The sequence below is a fragment of the Anoplophora glabripennis genome, unplaced genomic scaffold (genome assembly GCF_000390285.2).
Source record: "Anoplophora glabripennis isolate ALB-LARVAE unplaced genomic scaffold, Agla_2.0 scaffold327, whole genome shotgun sequence".
NCBI lineage: Eukaryota > Metazoa > Arthropoda > Insecta > Coleoptera > Cerambycidae > Anoplophora > Anoplophora glabripennis.
Window position 1 is genome coordinate 215,262 of NW_019416408.1, and position 12,348 is coordinate 227,609.

At 31.6% G+C, this 12,348-nt stretch overlaps 2 protein-coding genes across 2 annotated transcripts; both read left to right on the plus strand.

Moving 5' to 3' along the window:
- Positions 1 to 2,454: 2,454 nt before the first annotated feature.
- LOC108909489 (bursicon) lies at positions 2,455 to 4,489 on the plus strand. Its single transcript, XM_018713844.1, has 4 exons — positions 2,455 to 2,506; positions 2,927 to 3,147; positions 3,222 to 3,347; positions 4,336 to 4,489. Exons 1-4 carry the CDS (start codon positions 2,482 to 2,484, stop codon positions 4,471 to 4,473), a joined length of 510 nt encoding a protein of 169 aa, XP_018569360.1. The 5' UTR covers positions 2,455 to 2,481; the 3' UTR covers positions 4,474 to 4,489.
- Positions 4,490 to 4,807: 318 nt separating this feature from the next.
- Positions 4,808 to 12,036, plus strand: LOC108909474 (putative leucine-rich repeat-containing protein DDB_G0290503). Its single transcript, XM_018713819.2, has 7 exons — positions 4,808 to 5,130; positions 5,186 to 5,364; positions 5,588 to 5,725; positions 5,776 to 5,922; positions 5,977 to 6,451; positions 7,324 to 7,572; positions 11,478 to 12,036. The coding sequence occupies exons 1-7, from the start codon at positions 4,950 to 4,952 to the stop codon at positions 11,534 to 11,536; spliced, it is 1,428 nt and encodes a 475-aa protein (XP_018569335.1). The 5' UTR covers positions 4,808 to 4,949; the 3' UTR covers positions 11,537 to 12,036.
- Positions 12,037 to 12,348: the final 312 nt, after the last annotated feature.

Genomic DNA, 12,348 nt, shown 5'->3' on the forward strand with positions numbered 1-12,348 from the left:
GCCATACCTCATTTTAAAGATCTCATCAAGTTCTTTATGACCCTACAATTTCGCCTCATTATTTTTATCCGTAACGAAATGACAGCTTGTCAAAACAAAAATAAATTAAAATATTAATTTATTAATTAGGTCTACACGTGAACTTTATCTAACAAACTGTTCAAAATGTCCGTCATTAACATCCATGCAATAATAAAATCGATTCTCTATCTCTTCTCTAACATTTTGCAACATATCAGCAGTTATCCTTTGACATTCTACAGTTATGCGTTCTTGCAGAACTTGAAGAGAAGCTGGCTGTGATGTATCGTACTTTGTTTCAAGACAATATTTTTCCTAGAATAAGGGAGGTCATTACCGAAGATAATAACGTGTTACAACATGAAGTGTTTTTTCAACGAGATGGGGCTCTAGCCCATTATGCAGCCCCCGTTCGGCAATTCCTCAACGAAGATTTTAGAGGTTATTGGATTGGCCGTAGAGGATCTATTGAGTGGCCTGCAAGGTCCTCTGATCTTTCCTATCTAGACTTCTTTCTCTGGGGCCATTTGAAGTCTACAGTTTACAAAACACAAGTATTTTATTTATTTTTATTTTGACAAGCTGTCATTTCGTTACGGATAAAAATAATGAGGCGAAATTGTAGGGTCATAAAGTACTCGATGAGACCTTTAAAAAGAGGTATGGCACGACCCCTATCCCCTATTCAAATTTGGGGGGTTGTTCTCTCCCCAGCTAGGTGGTTAAAGCTACAGGGATGAAAAAAACTGAAAAATAGTTCCCCCTCAAATCAAAAGTCGATGTGTCCAAGCGTTTTCCCAAATTTTTATTTTAAACCAAAAAAATTGGGGTGGAAAGTTTCCATTGGCCCACCCTGAATATAGGGTGTCCCTATTAAGAAATTATTAGAAATACAGTATAATCTCTATAACCGGCACTTCATTACACCGGCACATTCAGTAATTCTGCATTTGGCTACTATCCTAGAAGAATGCAGTTTATAGTTATAGTTTAGTTGAAAGATACTTTATGGAAACATAAAAACATGGAAGTAGGCTGATTATCTTTAAACTCGGTAAAATAAATTTTAATTATGAATAACTTTTGTTCATAATTTTTTTTTAATGTTTATCTGAAATGGTAACTTTTAGCTACCCAGAAAAAAATTTTTGTTTTTGTCGCAATTTTTTAATATTTTATTAACAAAACTATGTAACATATTAGTTTTTAATTATGCTTCGCAAACGGCAAAAATTTCAGTTTAAATTTTTTTTTGTCACTACACCTTCGATTAAGATGATATGTGAATACCCTGTACATATTAAATGTTGAAACTGTATGCTTCTATATATTTCTGATCATTTCTTTGTAGAAGACACCCAGTACATATTGGCCCATTTAAAACAAAATTTACAAACATGTATTTTTATAAAGAATAACATTTTCCCATAAATTTACAAGTAAAAGATTAGGTGAAATCTAATCCAGTAACAAATTTATTTTTCATTGAGTCAATGATGACTCGAAGAAATATTATTTCAAATTATTTAATTTTTGCATGAAGAAAAGCGATTAATTATATAATAATTTTATATCGATCATGATAAAAAACAAAAATTTTTGCAAATAAAAAAGTTGCATATATAAAAACTAAAAAATAATACTATAGTATAATATAATATTCATAAAATAAAACAACTAAATATTTATTCATTTAGTAACATATCTAATTTTCATATAGATACCTATGTGTAATCGCTTTGTGAATTGAAAGATTTGAAATTCTACTAACTTTTTGTCGAATATAATTTTTAGTAAACCTGAACAATTTGAATTCAAAATCAAGTTCGAAGAATGATAGCAAAACGTATAGTTTTCGGTTAAGCTGACATTTGTGGCAACTCCTAACTAAATTCCCACATCTTATTTGCATAAGAGATAAAGAAAATTAAGTTTTATAGTTTTGATAACAAGATTCTTACTTATCATGTAACGTTTATATGTAGGTATTATTTCTATTTTAAGAAATAACACAACATTCACAGAAATTTACTATATTTTTGCCACAAAAATATCTTCAACTTTATTTCCTGCTAAACGATACCTACTTATCATCAGTGTTAACAATCAGAAAATATACATATATATCCACAAAACAGGCCATTATTTACTCGATAACACATAACAAGTTCATGTCCCGTAACCACCACCTACTATGTAACAAGAGTTATAGGTCCAAATGAGAGTAGACACACTCTGTGAACAGAGGGGTGGCTGAGAGCTATTACAAAACATGAAATTCACATATAATACCCTTGAAAAAACAAGCAGTAGAATATCATACTCGTACAAGAAAGCAAAACGCCAGTAAACCCTCTTAATATCAAAACTACCGTCAGGGGAGATTTTATAAAAGGATACATTGGCAAAAAATCAACAGTCTTAGGAGAGTAGCTGGTGTGAAAATATCCTAATATTGGAATGTTACCACAAGTTGCAAATTTAGGTAGATCATTTAATTACTGTGTTAAAGTGATTTTATTGTTTTAAAAAATATTCTTGAATTTAGATAATGTAAGCAGTAAAAAAATTGTGACACAGATATCTAAATTATTCGATTATTGTACATGTGATGTAATAATAGATAAGTGGTAAAGATATTGAAATAAAATAATTCATGAATGTTATTCTCAATAAAACAAAGATATACTCATGGCTTAGTATTTGTTAAACCTGTAAAAAATCGGACTATACTAGATAAATTATTTAAGAACTATTGTATTATTTTGACTACTTGCTTTTTCTTAGTACATTATTTTACGTTTAAAAGCACAATTTTTTCATAGCACAATTTAAAATTTTTTCAACAGAACCTTTTCAAAATGTTTTTAATTTACAATACTTATATCGTTTAAATTTATTTCAGTTTTAACGAAAGTATGGAAACTGGGTACATTATTCGTAATTATTGCAACCATGTCCATGGACCCAAGATTAACGAATATTAAAAATTTACAAGCTGAAGCAGCAAGCAGTGTAGATGAATGCCAGGTTACGCCAGTAATACACGTTTTACAGTATCCTGGTTGTGTTCCAAAACCAATACCGAGTTTTGCATGCATCGGAAGATGTGCATCTTACTTACAGGTATGGCTTAATATTTAGTCAATAGTTTTGGTGCAAAAATAACGCTAGGTAATGCATCCATTGTTTTTTTTTAGGTGTCAGGGAGCAAGATATGGCAAATGGAAAGATCATGCATGTGTTGTCAGGAATCTGGGGAGAGAGAAGCTTCTGTGTCGTTATTTTGTCCAAAAGCAAAACCGGGAGAAAGAAAGTTCATAAAGGTTTGTTTTAAAAATTGCAGTTCGACCAAAACAAAGCTTACAATTAGCTAAATGCGATACCTACTTTCTTTAACCTAAATTGCTTACCTTCTCGCCGTTCTCTTTTGCAATAAATTAGTTATTAACCGTTCAAAGTTAATTATCCTTTATCATTAAATACAATAGAACTCAGTAATCCATTAATTATAATAACCACAACCAGAAACTGCAACTGTCAAAATATTCTGATTCTGTGCAGTGACTGCAGTGGCCAGGGACTGCAGTGGCAATGGCGGTTGACGGTGTCTTTAATCATCATTACGCCAGCAATTTCATCAATGTTATTATTGGTTTGTTTAAAAAATTCTAATCTCTGATTGGCTTTACATTGAAATGATAAATAAAACAAAGTGCATAAAGTTAACAGATAATTATGCATTATCCATCATGAAATAATTGCGTTCGATTTTGGATTAGGATTTGTAAATTATTTATCTTGGAGTAAGCTTTATGCTTTGTGGTTTACTGAACAACTTCATCTTCATGCCGTTACAGAATGGATATCGTAGGACTTAAACATCTTAAGACATTTGACGTAACCTTAACGCTTAAAAATGATTTTAGGGAATATTTTATTATTTTTAACACCTTTTTATTGTACAGAGAAATCCAGAATGATTGAAGTCACAAAACATATAATAGAATTGAAGTGTTTGGAGATCGCAGCCTGTGTCTGTCCCTGTCAATACTAAAACAGAAAACAGATTTTTATTTTTATATGCTAAAGCCCAGATTAATTCAAACGCTAAAGAGTAAAAGATGATGTTAGAACCACGCTGCGTTCCACAGACGCTTCAATTATTCTAGATCTCTCTGTATAAGGGCTTACGTCACGAGAGCCTCAAAGCAAAGTGAATTTAGATGTCTCTAGACTCTTGTGCCAAGAATTAAATGTTTAATTAAACAAAAACAAAAGCAATTTTTAACAAGGAACATTTTCTGCTTTAAGGTAACGACTAAAGCTCCGTTAGAATGCATGTGTAGACCATGCACAGGAGTAGAAGAAAGCGCAGTAATCCCACAAGAAATGGCGGGTTATTCAGATGAGGCATTATCAGGGCATTTTTTAAAGTCTCACCAATTGTGAACATGAAATATATTTTTTAAACTATATCCCCCCATTTTATTATATGTAAATTTATTATTAAAATTACCATAATGTAGTTTAATTTATTAATTTTAATTAAAAAATAAAAGCTATTTAAGTATTAGTATGTAGTTGGTACATTTTAATTTAATGCGATTTATACTTATGAAATTTGATGTGCGACCAAGTGTAATAGGTATTTTACATTTGTATGATACCAGTGTAAAACTGCAAACGTGCCATAACATCAGTGGTACCATCTAAAAATATTAATATGTTTTTTGTGGTGTGGTAATTATAGTAATTGTCTTGTCGATAATGTAGAAACTCTTAATTTAGAATGTGAATGTCAATTTTTCAATAATAAACATTTTTTATGGGAAGTGAATTGTCAACATCTACATCTACTACAGCAAACGTTTTAGATGTTATTAGTTGTGAATAAAATAGTGAATGGTTGTTATTAAATAAATGTAATGACAACTTCCCGAGTAATACGTGGCACTAGAGCCAAAATATTTTTATATGTGTGTGCAATATTAATAATAACAGGGATAATAGCATGCTACAACAATACACTTTCACAATTAGATGATGTTAGAAAATCTAATGAAATATGTCATCAACAGGAAGAGAATTTATCTACACAATTACAAGGTTAGATTGCAAGAAATGTTTATTGTTTCGAATAAAATTTTTCATTCTTTTGCAGTAATATCCGATTACAAGCAGCGTCTTGAAAAGAGTTTAAAGACTGAAAAAGCAGAGCATCAACAAACTAAAACAAATTTAGAAAATAAGTTGAATGAAGAGAGAAATAAAAATGACAAATCATCCAGTGACGCTAAGCTTAAATTAAATTCATTACAACAGCATTTTAATCTGTTGCAGGTAAGCCATCAAACATATTAACTTTGAAATCATATAATAGCTTGTTTTTATTAATTTTTACATATAATTTAAATTATTTTATACTAGCTTCAGATGAAAATATGCAGGGAAGATACAGGTCAAGGAGATATGTAAAAGTGAAAGTTAAAATGTGATAGTAAATTTCTATTTCTTTTTTTTGCATAGAAAATATCAGGTGTTTTAATATATGTGTAAATTCTAGACCCAACATGAAGATTTTAAAGAAGAATGTACCAAAACTCAACAAAAACAATTAGAAGATATTAATGATTTGCAGTTGAAGTTAAAGGAAATCAAAGAGGAACTTAAGAAAGTAGAAGCATCTAAAGAACATCTAAAAGTAAGTGACAAAAATTAATTAACAGTATTATTTATATTGATATATTTTAGACGCAATATGTAGAGTTGCAAATTGAAAAACAAAATGTAGAGAAGCAACTAAATGAGAACCAAGTGAACAAAAATGAAAATGAAAGTAATGTTAATCATTTAATTAAAGAAAATAATGAGTTAAAGAGAGATATAAACAATCTGAAGGTAACAAAAAGCAAAAAAACAAGTTACCTGTTAATATACCTGTTTAAATTGTAGGAAAAGTGTCCACTATATGACACCCTTCAAGAACCAAAACAAGAAGTTTCCTCACCAAAAAACTTTAATGGTATGGTAGTCTCTAAAACAGACTCTTCCCTGTATCAAATTCCAAATGCGGAAGGTAAACCATCTGATGCAAATGTTTTAAATATGCCACCTGTCGATAAACAAGAAAAAAGTGTGCTGGCAGTGCCAAACTCTAACGATTTCGTTAGTCCTGTTTCAAAATCTACTACAAGGTCTGGACTAAAACCGTCTCAAGGAAGTCTGAATGCTGCAAGACCACTTTTACGACCTACGGTTACTCCAGAAACACTAATTAAAAATAATTACAACCAAGCGTTGCCTGAAGGTGTAGTACCTGATCCTGACAAAAAAGAAGACAATGGTCAGAATGAACAACCTGAAATTGTGAATAACAGATATCAGAATGTTAAAGAAAGTGCCAATGAAGTTGCCGTTGAAAAGACTGGTGAGTAATATTTTGTGGTATAGAGTGGCAAAGTATAATAGCGTTTTTATTATCCAAATAACCAAAAAAATATTTTAATAAAAGTTATAGGATTTATATTTAAAATTGTTTTTAAAAATTATGGTGTATGAAAGTGAGGTGATCAAAAAGTAATTTTTTTTTAGAACCTTTGACCTTTAGAAGCACAAAAACAGATTTTTTTTTGGGAGCTACAATTAATTGTCAAATTTAATATTTCTTGGTTTGTATACTTACATATTTTTTGCCACAAAATAATTTAATAATAAAGTTCCTTAAACATCCTACTGTCATTAAACACTAATAAAATTTTACTACAGAATTAAGGTTATTAAAACATGATATGCATTGTACAAATTCAATTTCAATCTCGGTAAAAATTAATATGTAATTTATCTTAATTGCTGAGTTAACATTGGTCATTTGTTTTTGCTTGCCCAGCATCCTGGTGTCATATCTCATTAGGTGGATTATTATTGTGTAGTTCACCTAAACTATAGACATAATTCAGTAATCCGGAGAAATGGAACAATTACAGTGATAAAGAAATTGCATTTGTCAGAAACAATTTTAAAGTGGTCACAACAGTAAAATTTATTGTTGAAAGAGTCCGTCCCTCTGGTTTATTCAGAGTTGCAAAGGGTTTTCAAAACAGTGAAATTTAGAGGCATAGCAACCGCATTTAGGCATGAAAACTAGAGATGGACAGTATCGAATAAATTTTGGTATTGAGTAATTTATGAATTTGAATAAATGTATGCTAAACCTGAAAATTGTGATATAAAAATAAAATAAGTTGGATTTAATAACCATGTATTATTTTGTAAATTTATCTTAAATTTGTTAATTTGCAGGTAAAGAAGATATAGACAAAGAAAATGGAGCACATGAAGTGTTTGACGCACCACTAGGCCAGAATGGTTTGGAAGGATTAGCTTTTGGAGATAATGACCATGTGAAAAATGTTGAAAAGCAACATTTTGAGAAAAATCATATTGATGCATTAGGAGTTGGAGACAAGGAGAGGAAAATTTATGACCAAGATCAGCCTGACTACAAAGATTTGCAGAACGACGTTCAATTGGAAGAAAATGAGGAAGATGGTGAGTGTTCAAGAATTTGTTTATTGAGATGAACAGAATTTTGTCGAATAACTTTTTTTGAAAATTATCAGAAGAAAAGTCTTGTCTAATCCATCTTATCTAATCCTAATACAATCCAACTTAATTCTATCTAATCAACTATTCTATCCTTTGGATTCAGATACTTATGATGTTTTGAACATACTCTAATTTTTATTTGGAAACAGATTTAATATGTCAGATATTTTCCAGATCAAGCACTTAAATTGTAGATTTAAGTTTAAATGGTATCATATCGCCTGAAAACAACTTGAAAATCACATTCAAGATATTGAAATTGTAAAGATGACAGTTAAGAAACAACTAATATTGACACAAGCAAAATATGTAGTTGAAACAAAAAACATTCAACTAAATATTGTTTTTATTTCCTCTCAACTTTACACTTTCTGCAACAAACCTGTCCTTTCACAAGTGTATAAATCTTTGCTGCTACCTTTGCTGTCAGTGCGTTAATATACAGGTCTTTCGCGTAGACTAGGTAAATTACATGCATCTCCCGTATCAACTTCGGGTGGAAGCGGTCAGACATGACATATATCATCGAGGCTGCAACTCAGACTCTCGTAATTGGGTGGCTGTGGGAGCACATGTGCTCTGTTGCATTTTTTGTGAAATGACCGAATATCTAAAGCGCTTTGCTGTTTGTTTAGTTTTATTTTTATTATTATTCCACTCAAACTTTAGGTAAGAGGTAGACGGACGGTATTACAAAATAAAAATGGTGTACAGTGTCGAACAAAAAATTAGTATTATTAAATGGTATTGTCGTACAGAAAGTGCAGAGGAAGTTGTTGGTCGATTTATATTTTCATACCCCGACGAACCAGTCCCCACTGCTAGAACTGTTTTGAATATTTTTCATAAGTTTGAGGAGTGTGGATGTGTTAATCGGTAAACGAAATGTAGCAATCAGGAACCTCGTCAAATTCCTGAAGCAAGGAGAGAAAAGGAGGTTCAGTGGGTGTGCTTTTGTGGAAGTGAGTGAGCCGTGTTCTTCCTCCCAAATTTCCGAAGAACTTTATATTCCAAGCCGTACAGTTCGTTGCATTTTAAAAAAGAATGGTTACAAAGCCTATAAAATACAAACTTCTCAAGAAATTATTCCTGGTGATCAAATAAGGCCTATGGAGTTTTGTGAATCCATTAGGGAAAAAATAGATGAAAATAATGAATTTGCTAGGCAGATTTTAGTTACAGACAAATCATCTTTTTCCGTACTTGCCCGTCGTAATCCTTCAGTGGTCCAATATTGATCCCGGGAAAACAAGCATTTAAGTATACCATTAAGAACGCAGTACCCTCAAAAAGTAAATGTTTGGGCTGGCATTTTAGGCGATAATATTATGGGTCCCTTTTTTATTGATGGTAACTTGTACCAGCTGTACGAAACTTGGATGTAAATTTTGAGGAAATTTGGTTTTAGCAAGACGGATGTCCTGCACACAACGCAAGGCCAGTTCAAGGTTATTTGGAACAAACTTTTCCTGAAAGGCTTATTTCCACAAGAGGTATCATACCTTGGCCTCCTCGATCTCCAGATCTGACACCCTGCGACTTTTTTTTGATGGGGTCATTTAACGCAACTTCTCTACAAACATCGACATGAAAGAGCCGCAAATTTGGACAAATTACGGCTTAAAATTATAGAGAAATAGTAGAAATATTTTAGGATCAGTTACTCCAGAAATTTTGTCAAATGTTCGTCAAGAATTTTACGACAGATTAGGGTATTGTGAAGCTCAAGCAGGTGGTTTGTTTGAATACCTTATTAATTAATAATAAGCTTTTATTTAATAAGCATTTGAAAATAATTCATTATTTTGCTTAAGAATTACCACAAATTTTATTTTAGAATACCGTTTTAATTTTTACTAAAGGTTATAAATAATTTGTAATAAAGTTGGAATGCTTTAGTATGGTCTCAAAACCTCTTATCATTCTTGTAAAAAAAATATCGTACTAATATGTCAATTCCAGGCCGTGGCTTATACTCTTTATGCCATCGCAGTAAATCAAAAACGTAATTATTGTCCAGCATTCTATCTTCCGTATGTACATATCTTAGACGTACATTGTTCTCAAATTCCTAATGCAAGACAGAGACAATAAACCAATAGTCAAGGAGAGCTTAGAACTGCAGGCTTTGCACATTTCTTAAGTATGGCGGTTTTTTATTCTCTTATATGATGGCATAAAGTTATACAAATGATATGGGGGCAGAGTCAGAATTATTAGGGGAGACTGGTGAAATATTTATATAATTTACTAACTTTGTATCGGAAATTAAAATATGGCTGTATACTTTCTTCCACTGAGTGCAACCATGTGTGGGGGAATCTAATATTCCAAATATATCTAATATAGATTCTAATAAAAGTGCAATGGAAAAGGGCTATGACACGGTGCACCGTCTTGTTGGAATATGAAATGCCCTTCCGCCGTTTGACACATCTCAACAGATGGTAACAGACTCTCTTCCAGAATACCTCTCTGTACTTCTGCGCGTTAACAATTCCATCAACAAAATGCAATTTACCAACACCTCTACCAGACATGCAACCCCAGACAATAACAGATGCTGGAAACTTTACTTTTTTGACTAAACAATCGCTATGATAGGCCTCTGAAGGTGTACGCAAAACCCGTTTTCGTGTGTCACCTACACAAACGTCAAATTTTGACTCATCGCTCCAAATTACGCTGTGCCATTGTTGATTCGTCCAATTTTTATGTTCTCGTGCCCATTTTAACCTGTTTCTCCTCTGCAGTTTTGTTAATTGAGGTTTTTCTTTTGCCTATTGGAAAAAAATAAAAAATTGCCAAGAATTTAAACAAGAAAAAAAAGATAAAAAGTTACCTTGTAAAACTTGAATCCTATTTTTCGAATAGTTCTTTTCGTTGTGGACATTGAAATAGGCTTTGCTATACTGTCCCTCCATAGTGCAGTTATTTCTTTAGTATTGGACCGCCGATTTGTTTTTACTATTCTGCGTAAAGCTCTTTTATTTGCTTCTGTAATTGTAGATGGTCGGCCGGTTTTGACTTTTTGGTCGACTCCGCCGGTTCTTCTGTATAAATTAATAATATCCTGCACTGTAGAACGCGGAATTGAATGAGAAACTGATATTCGGCGGGCCGAAATACCTTTCTCATGGGCTTTTATAATAGAAACTCGTAAATCTTTACTTAGAGGTTTACCACGAGGCATTTTACGTTAAATCTGAAGCAAAACGTGGGTAAAACTAATAATGACAGATATTTTGTTGAATTATTCAGTATGTGTTTTGTTTTGATGGAGTATATCAGTTTCATGGCAGATATGATAAGTGGCCGAACTATAATGACCCATTGGTTGGATTGCATTTTTGTTAACTATGTTTTCCTCAATTTGAATTTTGTCAAAAGTGATTAAATTTAGTAAATTGATAGTCTATACTTTATTACAAGTGAGGTAGTTTTAAGGAAATCTTTCATCATTTTGGTAGAATTTGTAATTTATTCAAGTATTTAATTAAAAACGTTGGCCGGCCGAACTGTTATGAGCCTGGGCTCGTATACTCACCCTACGTCTATAATTCAGTCATCAAAAACAATTGGACATTCATCGGTTGTCTCACCATTGGTATACTGATGAAGACTAATCGGTCCAAAACCAGTATATGTCTGGTGGGTTCGGTTGATGAAATATCCTAGCTGTTTACTAGATATTGCTGGTCAGGACATGTAGCTCACAGAGTAGTTATTTCTATCTAAATTTAGACATTACTTGTAATTTGAATTGATTATACTCTTTCAGTACTGTTAAATTAGTGAGCAAGATTTTGCATTGTGATGGATAATACAATGAATAATTTTAATTTCAGATGATGACGAATATGCCGATCGCATGGGAAGACACAAAGAGCCCGCTGTGAGAAATTAGCAATTTAAATTTTACTACTGAAGCGAAGGTTGTGGTGACATTTAGTATTTATTTCTTAGCATTTAAGGAAAATATGTGTTTACAAATCAACTGTTGGTAAAACTCTTCGTTAGAGTGAACATTGAGTTACAATTTTATAATAAACTGTTGACGGAATCCAAATTGTTAGGTTAAGATTTATGTATAGAAGCACCAATTTTTATTGTAAAAATGGTTTTCTTTCTGTATGATTGATATTTTACAGTGATACATTTGTAGGATATTTTTGCCTTTTGTATATAAGATTTGTAAAAAAAAATAGTTTGTAATTTAAGTTTTACGATAAAAAAAATGAATGTAACAGTTAAATGTGAAGACGTAATTGAATGTTATTAACTTTTGTTTCAATTTAAATTAATGTCACTTGCTCATTTAATGGTGATTTTTCACTGAAATTAATGGTGTTATACATTTTTCTCTGTATATAAAAAATTATTAAACCATTACGTAGTATGTATTATGCTTTATTACATTTTGTATTGTTTTGTAATTGTATTATACAATGTAATTAAATATAAATATTTAAAAAACCATCAAACTACAATTTTTACTACTCGTTAATCTGATAAAATAGTTTTGCGTATCCTCTGCATGAAAATTGTAATGTGCTTTCATTTTGCAGTGTTCCAATATTTTCAGCTTATGCACTTCCACTTGAAATCTTGTCTCAGTTTTCAAACGAGGCATGTCAGTGTATCTCATAGGCATAAAAGTGGAAAAGACATACAGATTTATATGTTAGTTGTTCCAATAAGTGTTATTAAAAATGGATT

Bases quoted from the DNA above. Each gene is read 5' to 3' on its own strand.
- LOC108909489 (XM_018713844.1), top strand. From the start codon at position 2,482: ATGTTACCACAAGTTGCAAATTTAG. The intron at 2,507-2,926 runs GTAGATCATTTA...AATTTATTTCAG, and splicing joins ACCACAAGTTGCAAATTTAG to TTTTAACGAAAGTATGGAAA. The intron at 3,148-3,221 runs GTATGGCTTAAT...GTTTTTTTTTAG, and splicing joins GATGTGCATCTTACTTACAG to GTGTCAGGGAGCAAGATATG.
- LOC108909474 (XM_018713819.2), top strand. From the start codon at position 4,950: ATGACAACTTCCCGAGTAATACGTGGCACTAGAGCCAAAATATTTTTA. The intron at 5,131-5,185 runs GTTAGATTGCAA...ATTCTTTTGCAG, and splicing joins TTTATCTACACAATTACAAG to TAATATCCGATTACAAGCAG. The intron at 5,923-5,976 runs GTAACAAAAAGC...TTTAAATTGTAG, and splicing joins GAGATATAAACAATCTGAAG to GAAAAGTGTCCACTATATGA.